This window comes from Labrus mixtus, chromosome 5, assembly GCF_963584025.1.
Source record: "Labrus mixtus chromosome 5, fLabMix1.1, whole genome shotgun sequence".
In the NCBI taxonomy this organism is placed as follows: domain Eukaryota; kingdom Metazoa; phylum Chordata; class Actinopteri; order Labriformes; family Labridae; genus Labrus; species Labrus mixtus.
The window spans coordinates 11,450,408-11,467,406 of NC_083616.1; the positions used below are offsets into that span (position 1 = coordinate 11,450,408).

Below are 16,999 nucleotides of genomic sequence, written 5' to 3' on the forward strand. Positions count from 1 at the left end.
TGATATTTAAGACTTTAAGTGGAGCCTCCATGTTCTGTGAGGGGTTTTGTGTGTGCTAAGACCCTGCTCTCTGAGCTCTGTGCTGAATTACAGCTGACCCATGAAGACCTCGGGCCCCGCTGCTCCTATACCTTTGGAAACCCCTGTCATCTGGATCACATCGGGCTCTAGTGGGGGGCAAAGCAGAGCACTCTCTGTCTGACACGAGTGAAGACGAGGACGATGGAATGAAGGTTCACTGAGGTGGGTGAGTTTGAGCTTTGTTGTAAGAAGAATAAAGAAAGATCAATAAAGAATGATCAGAAACATTTCTCATCTGCTGTGTTGCATGTTGAGGGATAGTTTTGTTGTCTCTGATGTCACTGAACACTGCTGAGCTCAGCTCGGCAAATGGTTTGAGATGACCTTTGACCTTTGTATCTCCAACAACCAAACGAGCAATACTTTATTTGCACTTTGCATTTGGATTATGTCTGATTTCAAGAGGATGAATCAAAAGCCTGATAACAAGCAAGGTGTCAAAAATAAGTTTTATTGAGAAACAAGATATTCCTTTAATCCAGCATGTCTTCATTGTCGCAGATTCTTTTTTTAAGGTCATATCAGTGAAAATTGCTTTTTTTTATTTGCTCCATTAAAGATTATACTCCTGAAGAATTTTCTGTGCATGTTTTAAACATAAAATGTGCTGACACTGACTAATGCTGAACAAAACTATCTGTAATGTTTTATATATGGGTAAACATATTCAGAACAGGCCTTATGAGGTAGTTCCACAATGATGAGTAAAGTACATTAACATTCAGATTAATTCAGATTTAAAAACTTCCTCACTCATTAATTCTAAGGAAGTCATAAAGGGGAAACTCCTAAATGGAATATAGTCTGTATAATGTGGTAATGGATCAATAGAAATGTGGTTATTTAACTGCACCACGGTAAATATGCCGTTTAATCATTTTTAACAGTTATTCATATGAAGTCATTTCCTTCATTAATCGAGCAACCGCAAATATAAGCAGGACAAGCAGTACACATGAGGAAGAACAATCACTGCACCAATGATCAACAGATCCTTTCACCTGATGAGTTGCTGCCCCCTGCTGTAACACTGCAAACATGAAATCTTCAAATCCTCATACATGTAAATTAGCAGAAAAACATAGCTGGGCAGCATTAAATTAGAGGACTTATACATAATAATTCAGAGTTTTCACACAGTTATATAGTTATAATGGTGTCTTAGAAACATTCAAAGGCCTTACATACATGCATACATTTAAAATTCTAAACTTTAACAGAACAGGTATGTATGTTTCCACATATTGTATTTATTCTGAATCTGAGACTTCAAACAGAATGGGTTCTGTTGGACTCTGCATGTGTTTCACCTGCTGCGACAGTAATCATGACATTGTATGATTACAGCAATCACGAGAGCAGAGATGTTATTTATTGTAATGACACTCCTGAAGGTGGCCCTCCACATCGCCACAGTGGTAAAATACCTTTATATTTATTGGCTGTGTGCAGAAAAACATGTTCTTTGGAAGGACTTTGCTGTACCCTGTGTTTTCGAATGCTCCTCTGGATTGAACGTTATGTTATAAAAAAATCTGTGGATTGCATTTTTTTGTGTGAATAATTAATAACAGAGAGAAATACATTGTTATCTATTTATTCCAAAAATATGTTTCTAAGACAAGATGAATAAGGAAGTGCAAAATATTTGTGAACATTAAATTCAGAACTCTTGACATGCATGATGATTCAAGGTTGAAGCTTTATAGAAGCAGCAGCTCATACAGGCTGAAATACTTCTAATGGATATATTCATCTGCATTTCTAGACTTGATTATTGTTTAAGAGGTAAAAGTGGTCACGCATACATCCTCCACTTTCATTTGCAAGCACACAAACAAACATACATCTTCTGCCTTCTCTCTCTCTCGCACACACACACACACACATGTGCACACACACAGGCACATTCAATCACTTCAGAAACTCCAAACTTAATCATGTTAGTGCATTCAATGAGTGACGCAGCTCCTTATAATCAGGGTGCTTCGCTAATTCTGCCACTCAGCACACAGTTAGTGTTTTTTTGTTAGTGTTTGTTAGATGATTAGTTTATTAGTGGGTTAGTTTGTTAGTTTGCAGGGAGCCTATATAAGCTCTTTGGTTAGACTCAGGTTTATTGATGTTAGTAGGTTATTAAGAGAACGAAATAGTCACATTTGTTGGTAAGGACTTCTGTTTAGCATATCACTAACACGAGTAGAGCTGTCCGACTTTGGAAGCAGTCTCACGGTAGAAAAAAGATATATTCAGATTTCAGCTCTCATACAATGGTGTTATAAACAAAATTAGTAGGTCATGCTCTAATTTGTAAACAAGAGAATTTGATTTCAAGAATAAAAAAGAAGAGCGATGTTAGTAGGAGTGACAGGTGGAGCTTTCCAGCTTCACCGATGTTAGTATCAAACACCAGAATAATAAAGTTAGTAGAGGAGTTTAGCTTTGCTTGGCTTGTGCTTTTTTTTTCCTCTTGTATTTACAACAAGCCTGGTGCTCATCTGTTAAGGTTGACCACACAGTGCACAGACAGAGAGAAAAACTTAAAAATACATGTAGTTAAAGATGTGAATTAGTATTTAAAGTGTGACACAGTGCACTTATTTAATTTGGAATAAGATCAAAATCATTTGTTTAAAATATGTGGTCAACCCGGTTTGATATCAGCATCTGTTTCTGCTCCTCTTTTCATTTCTTGGTTTATATTTTTCCCAATTTCCTGAAACCCTTCTTGACTTTAGGACTTTTCTTATTGATTGTCTTCTTTAAAAAAAATCAATCGAAGCTGGTCATTTCTATAAGAAGGATTGCAGGATGAAGAGAGAGGAGTGTGTCGCACTGCAGGCGTAAAGCAGAGGGTTAGTCTGTGTGTTAGAAAGAAAACAAGGCCAGCCATCAGCATTCAGATTCCAGGTTAGTAATCATTGACTGTTAGCAGCACACATTAGTATTGTTAGATATTAGTGAGATACTGTTAGTAGAAGCCAGACTTGGATCAAAAGCTATTTGCACATAATTATTAGCAATTGCTGTAATTTGGTCAAGTATCAGAAGATGGGGCTGTGGGCGTCAGGACGGTTTAATTAGAGCCAGCAGGCATCATTTAGAAAACTACACACCATTCATTTACAGCCACAGTCTTGTGATTATCTCAATCACAAGAATCCCCTCCGTATCTGGCACTTCAATGAGGCTGAAACTGATGCCGCTAAGAATCATCTGTAAATAGTTTTTATCCAATGTCTGGTACATTCAGAGGATAAAAGAAGAGAAAACTGCATTTTCAAACTTAAGATAGATATAAGAAGATATAAGGAAATCATCAATAAGCATCTAGCAGCTTCAGGACCGTTTGCAAATTTCAGATTCATTATACAGACATAATACACATGCACACACACACATGCACACAAACACACGCATTCACACAGACACACAAGCACCCACACACTACAGTATAAATACACTGACTGTGTATTGTTTTAAGACAAACGAAGAACATACTGTGTGACTAACACATTTTCAAAATGTGAGAAAACTGGTCATTCTTTTCACACACTTTTAGCAGATTTTTCTTTTTTTTAACATTACAGGCTGAGAGTATCAGATTTTACAGATCTGGATCTGGCAGAGAGAAGTGAGAAGCTAACACCCAGGACAGCATTATTAAAGCCCCTCTCACAAAGGGAGAAGGTGTTGGACAGAGTAACCAATTTAACAGAGCAGAGAGGTCACTGCACACAGAAGCTGCAGGAAAAAAAGGTGCAAAAGAGATGTTTGATTGCTGCAGTGTTGTTTTGATTAGACAAAAAAATAGAGTGGGTGAATGAAGCTACATTAAAATTACCCACAACACATTTTAAGAAGGCAAAAATGTGCTGCAAATCATTTTGGACTCAAAACACCACCCATGAAATGCCTTTCTGCTAAATGTGATCATGCTGACAGAGTGCAAAGCTTTTTTTCTTCTGGAAGCCACTTCATTGGTACACCTAAGGCGTCTCTCTGTTGGGAAATTCTTGGACATGGACCCTCTCCTTCTGCAGCTGCAGGAAAGCAAGGCATCGTGCATCAATCACTGCAAGACAAATAACATGAAGGTTGTTTGAGTCAAACGGAAATAAAAAGAAGAATTACACGTAGAGTAGATTGTGGTGCAGCTTTCTAGCACCTTACAAACATTCACATAGGCATGTTTGTCTTCCAGTCTCCCCACCATGCAAACATATTCACAGTTAATCCTGCATAATGTTGAAAAGTGAGTCAGAGAAGCTCATTATGTTAATCTGATTTCGTCATATGGTCTTCACTTTCAGGTTGGTTTATCTCTTCCCTTTGCCGTAATCCTGCAAAGGACTGTATTGCATATAGCAGAAAATATGGCAGCGATTTAACACATAACTAATCTTGCATGTTGTATCTGTCCCCTATTTATCTGCACTCTCAGACAGCACTGAGGCTTAGCACACACACACACACACACACACACACACACACACACACACACACACACACACACACACACACACACACACACACACACACACACACACACACACACACACACACACACACACACACAGGAACACAGCCTGTATGTGGGAAAAAGCCATTTATATTCATCTAGACCTATATAACAAGTCTCAGTGTGGAGTGTAAAGTGAATATGAGGGGAATAAAAGTCACCGTGGTGTAAATCTGCAGATGGATCCTCTCTGTGAGGCGATGCAGCAGAGGGCGATGGAGCGATGATGCAGCTGCTGGGGTCTGGTGCGAGCCGTGATCTGCCTTTTCATCAGCGTAACTGGAGAAAAACACACAACACACAGCAGCAGAAAAAGTGGGACGCGACCCAACTGTCCTCCAATGACACCCCCGGGATTTCTTCCATTTTGGTTTGTTCTTTTTGTCCTCTTTTTTTTGACACAAATGAGAGTAAAACATACGTCACTTGAGATGGGCTGCATTGATACCAGTTATCTAACCAAATGAGTAATGCTATTTAAATATCCATCTATTACTGTGCACCAATACAAATGAATATTCTTCATGATTTAAATGAAGATAACTTAGCCTGTACACATAACCTGTCCGGGTGTTAGGTCCTCCCTGTGTCTTGTCTGGAGACATGTCAGCAGCTCTGGAGATGAAGCCTGTGTATGGTCCATTCAACACTGACCACAAGGTCACCTAAAAAAAAATCAAATCACGCTAAATAAGGAAATAACAAATTTGATGTTACAGTATAGGCTATTTTTTTCACTACTATTGTTATCCTATACGCCTTGTTTGCTCTGTAGGAACAACTAAAATAGGTCTATGTATAAAACCAGATCATGAAACCATTGCTTGGGTTTCAGTTACATTTCTGTGCTCCAGGTAGTAAACACATGGTAAACTGTATATGGACACAATCGATATGCAATATACTGTATGCACTGTAGGTTAGCACTGCCTAGAGCAAGATATTTCTTTATTGTAAATTAGATTAATTCTATCCGGTAAGTATCCAACCAGGAACAGTCTATAAATAAGCACATTTTAATATTCATAAACGCTGACAGGATGTCAGGTTGAGGAAATACTACAGGCCTTCTTGTGAAGGAAACAAAAGAGTCGAAGTTGATTCAATCTTTAAAACTAACCTCTGTAGCCTAATAAACGACATAAAAACGTAGCCTATAATTTAAAGATGAGGATAATAATGGCGCGATAAGGTATTTTTTCCTACCAGAGATCTTTGGGCTCTTCGTGCACCTGTCCCGCATCATCAAATGGTGAGAAAACATTAGGTTACATCTTCTTCTTCGTCGTCTTCTTCTTCCATGTTGAGTTTAAGCTCTCTGACTTGCTAAACGACACCGTGTGTGTGTGCTGTGTGTGACCACCGCCTGCAGTGAAAGGCTGCTCGCCCTCTGGACTGCAAGCTACGCACCAACATGAGCCGCGGCGGAGCGTCGTCTGTATGGCTGCCGAGCAGAGACGAGCAGATGTTGGGAGTGCCGACAGCAGCTGCGCACTGACTGGTCCGGTCCGGGGAGAAAGCAGGATGAAGTGGAGCCGGAAGCCCCGGGACAAAGAAAATGGATAGGCGGTATTAAGGAGAACAGCGACGCCTTTGAGTAAGCAGGGCCGCACAGAGCTGAATAATGAGCGGGCACGGTCTCCAGCTGCTGCCACAGGTTTACGCTCTTTTGTATGCACGCCCTTCATCCACCATCTGTGTTTCCCGGGCAACCGAGGACTGCCTGCAGGCTCTACCAGCAGCTCGTCCATTACAACCACCTCCACCCAAAAACACAACAGGATATTCTCATATAACTCCACTTACGTAGGCTTTAAGACTGGGAGGATGTATTCTGTTGAAATGATAAACTCTGTTTAGTCAAGCTTAAAAAACAATGTTTACTCTCTTATTTTATCAGTGATTAAAGCGTATAGCCTATCTAAAATGTAGGCTATTTGTTCAGTGTAGGCCTATTTAATTTTTAAGTAGGCCTACCTGGTCGTTTTATTTGCTTAATTTTCAGAATTGGTTACCACTCGGTCAATATTCCTTTGATATTTAAAATATGGTAATGTAGCCTTTAACTTGTTTTATATTGTGTGTCTATAAGCCTAACTTTCAGAGATTTGTAAATGCACATTTGCTCATAGGATGGTAGTAGGTAGAAAATGGAGAACATCTACCGTGAGTATCTCATGAGATTTTGACACTTGATGGGATAGGAATTTTAAATTGCGATAGGTTACTTGTTAGCCTATAAAAAAAATACAAGAAGGTAAAGTGTAGCCCCAGCAAATATTTTGGATACCAAAGGGATCCCTGAAATGGCTAAATGTGTTTGAAAAGCAGTTTTTCTGTGCAGTTTAATTTGGAACAGCTAGACAACTGAACTGAACCAGTTTTTAATGACATACTTAGACACACAGCATCATACACCATATGTAGCCTCCGTAAACCTTTGATCAATAGTCAGTACTTTTGACTGTTGATCAAACACTTAGGCTAAACCCCTTTGGAGCCTACATAACCAGCTGGTTTCTAAATGGAGAGATTGATCATGTGCTGGATTTGTGCATTTCTTTATTTGTACAGAAGTCTTTTCCACTTCAGACAGAAAACCTGTTAGCCTAGTATCTGGTGTGACCACCATTTGCCTCATGCTGTCCAAAAAAAATCTCCTTGTAGCGTAGAGATGATCAGGTTGTCGATTGTGGCCTGTGAAATGTTGGTCCGCTCCTCTTCAATGGCTGCACGACATTGCTGGATCCAGGAACTGGAACACGCTGTCGTATACACCGATTAAGAGCATCCCAAACATTCTCACCTGGTGAAATGTCCGGTGAGTATGCAGGCCATGCAAGGACAGGAATTTTGTCAGATTTCAGGAATATTGTCTACAGTTCCTTTTTAACATAGGCCGTGCCTGATCATGAGGGGATGGTGGTGGATGAATGGCACAACAATGGGCCTCAGGATCTCGTCCTGGTATCTCTGTGCATTCAAAATGTAATAAAATGCACCTGTGTTTGTTGTCTGTAGCATATGCCTAACCATACCATAACCCCATCGCCACCATGGGCTACTCTATTCACAACTTTGACATAGCAAACCGCTCACCCAATGCCATACACGCTGTCTGCCACATGCCTGTCACAGTGAAAACCAGGATATCAATAATAATAATAATAATAATGCATTTTATTTATGAGCGCTTTTCAAAAACTCAAAGACACTGTACAAATTGTTAAAAAACAGAAAGAACAGCAAAGTAATGACAGACTAACAGACATTGCAACATTACACACAAATCATAAAGATAACAACAATAAAAGGTAAAACAACAGATGAAGAGAACACTACTCCAAAGTACCAGGCGCCATCAAAGGTCAGCAATTGGCAATTCAAGTCGGTTAAGACAACGACCTGCAGTAAGGTACCGGAGTGAGGACAACGAACAAGCAGATGAGGTTCTCTTAGATGGTTTCTGAGAGTTTGTGCGGAGGTTCTTTGGTTATTGTTTCATTAGCAGTGTGGGTGGTTGGTCTCCGACGATCTTGCAGGTGAAGATGCTGGTTGTGGAGGTCCACGGTTGGCGTGGTTACATGTGTTTTGTGGTTGTGAGGCCGGTTGGATGTAGTACCAAATTCTCTGAAAACTGCTTTGGAGACGGCTTATAGGGCAGATTTCTGCAGTCAGCATTCAATTGCACACCCTCAAAGTTTGGGGTATCTGTGGCCTTGTGATCAAAGTGGACATTTTAGAGTGGCCTTTAACTGTGACCAGCCTATGGCACACAGGCCTACCTGTGCAATAATTTAGCCGTCTAATCAGCATCTTGATATGCCACAACTGTCAAGAGGATGGATTATTTCAGCAAAGGAGAAGTGCTCACCAGCACAGATGTAACACATTAGTGAACACATTTAAGAAGAATGGGCCTTTTGTGTACAAAGAAAAAGTCTTGGATCTAGATCTTTGTAGCCTATTTAAGTAGCCTAGTGAAAAGTGTTGCGTTTACAATTTTTGTTCAGCGTAATATGGTAAGAAAAAAATAGGCTATCAAGACAAGATTTTTTTTTTGGTGTGTCCGTTTATGGTTTGCTTTTCAGTAAAATAAGTGTGGTGTCGCCTCTCACGTACAAGAGTGTAATAGAAACCCCATGCAGCAGGGGGCGACAGAGTGTAAACTCATAAATGTGGCCTTCCTGTGTTGCCTTGCTGTAGCAGTAGCTTGTCAACACAACCAAGCAACATTGATTTTCAGAGAGGCGAGCCAGCAGCAGCGTTGCAGTGGTAAAATACTCACCATTGATGCACCAGCTGGGTCCTTCTGGGCTTTCCGGCCTGTGCCGAGTCACCGACCACCTATACCTCAGTAATGGTAAAGCGGCTAATGATTCCTCCCAGGTGACTCGATACAACATCACTTGTATAGTGACCGCCACTGAGACCAGGAGCAGCTGCTCTCCTTCTCCTGGGGTGGAGTTCATCCACATCCCGGTGTCTGACTCCCCGGTGTCTCCTCTTATGGAGCACTTCGACGAGGTTGCAGATCAGATTGAGCGGACTGCGGAGGGCGGAGGACGGACATTGGTGCACTGTAACGCCGGGGTGAGCCGCTCCCCCGCCCTGTGCATGGCCTACCTGATGAAGCACAGAGGTGTGACGCTGATGGAGGCCCACAGGTGGGTGAAAACCTGCCGACCAATGGTAAGGCCTAATAGTGGTTTCTGGAAGCAGCTCATAATGTATGAGATGAAGCTGCAGGGGTGTAACTCTGTCCGCATCGTCTCCTCCTCCATGGGAGAAATACCAGACATTTATGAGGAGGAGGCCAGAAACATGATGCCACTGTGAAGAGGTCAATGTAGGCCACTGCATCAACAACAGAGGAACATTTTGTACTGTGTCACATCCCTAATGTGTTCTTTGATCAGAACTTTTGTTATTATCTATAACATGTGTCGATCTTCTTGCAAGTTAAGTTTCAAATAAAGATATAATCCTATGTTGGAAAAAAAAAAGATTGGTTTGCAATGCATTTACTTTTGACAAACAAATCATTCTAAGTGTTTTATCTGTCTAAAGGTTTGTCCCCTTGGAGTCCATGATCTGTTATCAGTTACCCCTAAAAGTTAATTTTAAGTCTGGATTTTGAGTTTCACTAAAAAGTAAAGAGTAGAGAAATACATTCTGAACCGTCTGATTTATCCAGACATTACCAACCTGTACCCCGAGTAGAAAGAAAGAACCTCCACGTTTTAGCTACAACAGTAAAGTACATACATACTGTACTTATTGTTGAATCTCGAAAACTAATATAGTTCTATTATCAGTCTTTCCATGTCCAATATAATAAAATAAAGGTGAGGCTGTCATCTTTCAGCACAAGAATCACTTCTGATAATGAGGGTTCAGTTTGTTGATAACACACTGTGGGATTTTGGATGAAGGACTTTGTACCTTGTTATATTTGTTAACTCTTTAAGGATCTTAGTACTTGATGTTCCACTTATTAAATGCTTGTATGGAAAAGGCCCTGAATGAGAAAAGTAACTTAAAAATAACCTAAATGAAGTCTATTCACACACTTCAGACCAGTGAGTACAAAAAGCTTTTTTATTTTTGAATCAATCCTCATTTTAACGCACACACATTTGTGCAATAATCCATTTCAAGGACAGCAGTATGGACAGCCATTCCTAACACACGTAAATAAACAAATAGTGAAACATGCCTCTTTTCATGCCAATTTGAGCCAGACTGTTCAGAAGAATGACCGATCATTTAATTTATTTATGTCGCTCTGTCACTCATGAAAATAGCAATGAGTTGTAAACAAATCTTAATATAAAAAAAGCTTTATATATATTTTTTTTAGATTTCACAATAAAAACACAAAGACGGAACACAATTTGAACACTGCCAAGAAACAAACTACTGATTTAATCTTCCTTCCCTTTTTACTGAAAGGTCTCTTGATATATTATGACTGTAGATTTGAACATAGTCTTAATTAAGCAAACAGGCACAAAAGAATCACACATAAAATCACAGTTCAAATGTTCACACATTGGCACAAGTTATCTGTTGTTTCTAAAGATAACACACACATCTACTCTATCCACAGAAAGACATTTAACCTGATAGTTCATTCCCATCAGTCAATGCAGCTGAGGGCCAGTGGCCTACAACAAAACAGTTTTTAGACTTAAACGTGAACATTACTGATCAGAGAGTCAAAGCTACAAGTGGCACAGGTAGAAAATGTTCATCTAACAGGAATAACCAGTTACACAGGTGTTGGGCAGTCGCACATTAACCAGACCGACAGGTTACAGATATGTACAGGCAGATCCATGATTTTAATCTCAGCACACGGATAGTTTAACATTTACTTTCAGTGTGGCTAAATAAAGAGGCTTTACATGTGTACCCAACACTCAGACATCAGTTCAAAAGTCATTCAGATGTTCTTTTAAAAGACTTCTTCAACAGGTTTGTGGTTAGAAAAGTTGCTTTTGGATGAGAAGATAATCAGTCCTGGATGCTAAATATGGAGCTAGAGTCATCATTTTAGTTGAGCTAAATGCTTTTTTCATAGAAATAGTCAAAAACGTTTAAACCCCTACATGTCCTGTTAAGTGTTTGGAGTTAAGAAACACAATGTGTACACTTTAAAGCTGATGGAAGCCAGTTTTTGTTACCTTTGGAAATACAGTCAGGCTAGCAGTGTAACTATTACCAGAAGCTATGCTAGGCTACATTAACTAACAGCTGCCTGTCGCATTTATTTTGTATTTACAAGCAAGATATAGTAATGATACTGAGCTTCTCATCCAACTCCACATGAAAGAATATTTCTCTAAATGTCAAACTACTGCTTCAAGCACAGCCATAATGTCATATCATATAATAAGTCAAAGCTGGTTAGCACTGTGCTAACCTGTTATTTGGAAATTAAAGGTCTTTTTTTACATTCATTTCGCCAACACCATATGGTTAGGAAGAGAAGCAGAAATCCTCCTGCGATGCTTCCAACCACCTAAAAGGACTCTATATACATGTTATCAAAGACATTTGAAACAACCTGGAAGAAATTATACACTGTCAGTATTGTACAAGGATTCAGATGGCTTTTTTTTTTTTTAGGTACACCGTGTACTCACTGATGTACTGTACAAACAAGTCTGGAGTCAACAAAGCTAATATTCTCATCTGCTACTGAAATATCCTGAGTCAGAACCTTAACCAGGTCAAGATTGCCTTCAAAGTGGAAAAGACACTAGTGCAAAATCAGCATGCTAATAATACCCCCACTTCATTTTGCTTAACCCCTCAATAAGGCAATGGTGTCATCTGCATAGTCATAAAATAATCATCTAAAGGTAATAAATTCCAATTAACAAAAGGTGAAATCAACACAATCTACACCAGGAACAGATCTACAGCCAGCATCCATTCACCCACTTCTGACATGGCCCCGGTGTCTTCACCCGCACGAAGCGATGGCTTCAAGAGAATAACTCGAGATCAATTCTGGAAGAAAATCATTTAAAAACTCAACATCACATTTTTTCTGAATTTGGATTTTAGAAATGGCGAGGACATCCCTATCAACAACTTACCTGTTGTTCGAGCTTCTGGTAGTCACAGGATTTAGGTCGACGTGCTGATCTGGATCTCTTTCCCTCCAAGACAAAGGCAAGTATCTGCAAAGATAATATTGGAAAGGTTTTATTTGTATTGACGAGGCTTATTGAAAGTTTCAAAAACATTTTTGCTACAGGATTTAAAAACATTTTGTCCAAATATATAGGCAAACCAACCAACCAACCAATAATAGTAACGTTCACGACTTTTCTAGAGTAGAGGTGGGGAAAAATCGATTTATGGAAAAATCGAGATTCTTATCTTCTAATATATTAAATAGAGTCATAACTTCCAAAAATCAATTCAGTTTTCGCTAATCAGTCACTCCCTGCTAAGTGCTAATGCTAGCTCTTTAACTCAGTAGAATGCCAAGTGGAGCAGCAAGAAGTACAGCCAGTCTCACGTTAACTGAAGTAGATCCTGAAGTATATACTAATTCAGAAATAGACTGATCCATGAATCCAGAATCGTTATAAGTCATTAATAGATTCTGAATCGTATCGTAACCCCAAGAATCGAAATCGAATCATGAGACGTCCAAAGATTTCCAGCCCTATTCTAGAGTACAGACATTTAGGCTTTTCTGTGATTTCAACAGCGCCTTCAATACTGAGAAGACCTACTGCACTTTTCCATTTAAAATTTCCTTTGAAACTCATCAGCAAATATTTATCACAGCTAAACTATGGCACATATGTTCCACAGCATAAAACAAAGCTCTGCAAGAGATCTAGCTCAGTCATTTCCGGGGTTTGTTAACATCAAATGTTAATTCCATCCCATTGCATTTGCCTACACCATGGATGCACGGACCAGGGTGTTTGGCACAAATACATTTGAAACTCAAATCTAGGTGATTGCAAGTGTGGTTCAGATAGATGAAGGAAACAAATGGCCAAGTACCTTTCTCTTGTTGTGGTAAGTGATGTAAAGTACAGCCACCAACACAGCTGTAGTAACAAGGTAGGCAAAGAAATGGCTGCTTTCTGCCTCATCCCTGATACCAGTTGGGATGAACTGAGATCTGTCTCCTGTTTTTCTATTACTTGATTCTTTTATGTCTTCAGTTTTATCTGAGGCAGCCTTGTCTTCTTCCTTTTCCTCCATTTCTGATGTGAGATCATTGGGGTCCCCTTTTTCTGTCGCCTTTTCCTTCACAGCCTCCTCTCCATCTGTCTCCTTCTCCTTTGTCTCCTCTGAGTCTTTCTTTATATCCTGTGCCTCTGTTGTGAACTTCAAGGCATTCTGTGCCTCTGTCGTGGACTTGATGGAGTTCTGTGCCACTGTCGTGGACTTGATGGAGTTCTGTGCCACTGTCGTGGACTTGATGGAGTCCTGTGCCACTGTCGTGGCCTTCATGGCACCCGGGGCTACTGTCGTGGCCTTCATGGCATCTGGGGCCACTGTCGTGGCCTTCTTGGGGCCCTCCACATCTGTAGTCTTGATTTTGGCATCCTCTGCCCTGGTCGTCTTATGATTTTTTGTGGTCTGTTTTTGATCTTTATCTCCTGTTGTCATTCCCTGAATAATTTTATCTGCAGACTCTTGGACATTTGCCTCTGTAGCATGAGCTTGTATACTAGGGGTTGATTCCTGCACATTACCTTGAAAATGGAAAATGGGAAATGGGATCAGAAAAAGTGAGATTTTAAACAGTGCTCAGGGCCTGGTGACATAAAAAAAAATACTTGGATGCTTTGTTATTGTCTAATGATAAATGTCATTAATACTGCCACAGTTTGCCAAGATAAGTCTTCCAGCTTTCCATCATTACCTATTTTCCTAAATTTTAAAATGTGTATTTCTTAGACATAACTTGTCTTGTTCTTTCATAACTTTTTAGTAATACCCTGTCTTCATCTTGTCAGCTTTCCATGCTCATAGCTTAATTAAACAAGCTGAGGTGATTTTATTGGATGATCAAATTATATGTTGTTGGAAGCACACACAAAAAGCCATTAGAATATACGGTGAGATACATTTTTGAAATGCAAAACAGCATGGAGTTTGGTATACAGGCTGAAAATGTCAACAATAACCTCTTTCATTTTTACTTCCTTTTCATAGATGGTTCCTTGAACCACAGTAAAGTTTGACACTTTATTTGGAGGCTTAGGTCACTGACTTCATGTTGCCAAAGTGCTGTTGATAGTCTATTGGTGCTGACTATACAGGAAGATGGTGTCTTGTTTTAACCTGTCTACAATATTTCTTGTTGGGCCTGTTTAAAAAAAAAAAAAACGTCATGATATAGACTCCATGGCCAATTAATAAAGTGTACTCGTAGAATGTAATGGAATTCAATACAACTACTATTACACTAATACTTCACTTGTGTTGACATTTGCACAGACTTAATTATTTAGAAGATTTCCAATTGTAATGTATATAATCTATGTTATTTGATGTGCCTTAATGAATCAGCAACAGCAGAGAAACAACAGGAAGAGAGAGAGAGAGAGAGAGAGAGAGAGAGAGAGAGAGAGAGAGATGCAACAAAGGCAAGAGAACAGGGGCACTGCAGCTTAGTTTCCTTTGAAAGAGATCTCTGATCTCAATGCAATGGAGCTAACCTGGATAAATAAAGGATAAATTAATTGTGGGAGTTTCTTGCTTGCTATTTAACAAATTGTGATGAGGAGTGATGAGGAAGTCTCTTTCCACATTATGTCAATAGAAAAAATACAATTTACAAGATTATAAAGCATATAAACGTATGTCCAATGTGATTCATTGTCACATACCCAAGATTTATACATCCACCATCAAGGCTTTATTAAAAAACCTGAAAATTACTATCAGAAATTGAAAAAGCTATAGATTTTAATAAGATAGTTGAAAAATGTGTTTGGGAAAATATGAATTATTGACAACCACGTTGGTTCCTGGTAGGCCTACTAACTAAATAATTACCTCGCCACAGCTCGTTTATTTCTTTGATAGAAGTTAATGTTCTCATACTTTGGAGTTGTCCCACCTCGGGCCATGTTTGCTGAAACTATGACAAGCTGGTTGACATTTAAAAACTGAGAGCAGGACAAGAGGGCTGGTTGTCTGGCAGTGTAATTAAGCTTCTATAAATACACACTGTGATGTGTACAGTGCACTTAATGCCAAACATAGAGTAGACGAGGCGCTGTTGTTAACAGAGACATCTCACATAATGTAACTACAATGATTCTTTTTCTTATTGTTTCGTATAACTGTGTGTAACGTTGTTGGAGAAAGTGTCATATTTAGCCGATAAGGAAAAAAAACTAAACTAAATATCAGCAAATTAAAGCAAATTAAAGTGTTTAGTCACATAAAGGAAACCCCTATTTGAACATTCCTTGTATTGCCAGTAGCTTAATTGGCTAGAAGGGATCATGTGGGAGACAATCATTAGCTTATCAGAATTAGGAGACAACGCAGCAAAACGATATGAAACTTCACTCACCTCTGACTACACAGCCACACACAAATAACGACAGTATCAGAAAACACGTCCTCATTTTGTCGACACAGCGATGAAAACACACAAAGATATATTTAAGAGCGGGTCTCCTCTTTGAGCTGACGGCTGAATCTGCGTTGTCAATACAACCCGACAGGTTGGAGGATTTGTCATCAGGATCTCTGTTCTGCTTCCGTGTACAAATCAACTCCTTTTCTTCTGCAGTGCACGACGCACACACGGTGGGGGATGTTACTGCCACCTAGCGGTCAACTTTGATATAACGTTGATAAGCGCCGGCTGCCTCCGTCCATACTTCATCAGGATTTAGCCCATAAACAATTTAAATGTGTCATACTGTTTTAATCTAGTTTTAGGCCTATCTGGATTACCATAATTTCATTACAGCTGACTTACACATCTAACAAATACACCCTGTTTCCTTTGAAAAAGAATATTTTATTGACTATGACAAATAGCCTACTAACACCCTTTTTGCATTTATACAGGCATGTGACGTTTCTCCGAAAACAACAACAATGTAAATGTTTAAATAAGTAGTGAATGTCAACCCTGAATTGAACTATTATTCATTCAAATTCAGTTGTAAGAAGTCGTATTCTGGGAAATATGCCTGAAACTCTGGAAAGTTAAGCAGAAAGAATCATCTTCCCACACATTCAGATATCCTACTGCAGGCTATTTAGGCTATGTTATCAGTAGCTTATACTGCAGTTTGATGTTGTTTTTTAGAGTCAGCCTATTATCTCTGTTTCACTGCTTCGATGTGACCAGTCATTCAAGTGATTTAAAACACCCGTGTTTCATCACATGGGCATAATGTGAGTTATTCAAACTGGGAGAATATAAAGAATCATCTTCCCCTTTTCAAAAACTGCCATTGCATAATACCTCCATTAATCACTGCTTGACTGTTTTAGTTTTGCACGTTCGCACATTTTAGGCCGTTGACTTGAGCTCTATATAGGCTATTGACTTTCACCATTGCATTATTATTTTTAAATAGGAATAGCATGTGTGAAAATTAAATAGCCTACTTAGGCAGGATTATGATGGATTCGACTTTATGTGAAGGTAATACAGCCACCTTTTGTTAAATCCCTGAGTATACTCGTCTGATATCAATTTATAAGGATATAATTTTCTACTGAAAAGTTCAATTTTACCAGGTATTTTTTTTCCTGTTGATCCAGCACAGAAGGGGAATGATAATACATTTGTGTAATTACTGCCACCTGCAGGTCAGGTACTGGTATGATGGTCGATATGCGATAGTGGTGTCAGTATATCACCTTATCAGCAGA

The 16,999-nt window shown here is 39.3% G+C and overlaps 2 protein-coding genes and 1 long non-coding RNA gene across 3 annotated transcripts; 1 reads left to right on the plus strand and 2 right to left on the minus strand.

Moving 5' to 3' along the window:
* Positions 1-511: 511 nt before the first annotated feature.
* LOC132974031 (uncharacterized) lies at positions 512-6,370 on the minus strand. Its single transcript, XR_009673092.1, has 3 exons — positions 5,810-6,370; positions 4,765-5,268; positions 512-4,156 (listed from the first exon to the last, which is right to left on the minus strand). It is a non-coding gene; the product is annotated as an uncharacterized LOC132974031 (long non-coding RNA).
* A 2,468-nt stretch (positions 6,371-8,838) lies between these two features.
* zgc:153044 (uncharacterized protein LOC751678 homolog) lies at positions 8,839-9,608 on the plus strand. Its single transcript, XM_061037792.1, has one exon. The coding sequence runs from the start codon at positions 8,897-8,899 to the stop codon at positions 9,440-9,442; it is 546 nt and encodes a 181-aa protein (XP_060893775.1). The 5' UTR covers positions 8,839-8,896; the 3' UTR covers positions 9,443-9,608.
* Positions 9,609-10,188: 580 nt separating this feature from the next.
* Positions 10,189-15,891, minus strand: tgoln2 (trans-golgi network protein 2). Its single transcript, XM_061037793.1, has 4 exons — positions 15,678-15,891; positions 13,142-13,842; positions 12,214-12,297; positions 10,189-12,124 (listed from the first exon to the last, which is right to left on the minus strand). Exons 1-4 carry the CDS (start codon positions 15,730-15,732, stop codon positions 12,119-12,121), a joined length of 846 nt encoding a protein of 281 aa, XP_060893776.1. The 5' UTR covers positions 15,733-15,891; the 3' UTR covers positions 10,189-12,118.
* Positions 15,892-16,999: the final 1,108 nt, after the last annotated feature.

Bases quoted from the DNA above. Each gene is read 5' to 3' on its own strand.
- zgc:153044 (XM_061037792.1), top strand. From the start codon at position 8,897: ATGCACCAGCTGGGTCCTTCTGGGCTTTCCGGCCTGTGCCGAGTCACC.
- tgoln2 (XM_061037793.1), bottom strand. From the start codon at position 15,732: ATGAGGACGTGTTTTCTGATACTGTCGTTATTTGTGTGTGGCTGTGTA. The intron at 13,843-15,677 runs GTGAGTGAAGTT...TCCATTTTCAAG, and splicing joins GTGTGGCTGTGTAGTCAGAG to GTAATGTGCAGGAATCAACC. The intron at 12,298-13,141 runs GTACTTGGCCAT...TTATCTTTGCAG, and splicing joins CTTACCACAACAAGAGAAAG to ATACTTGCCTTTGTCTTGGA.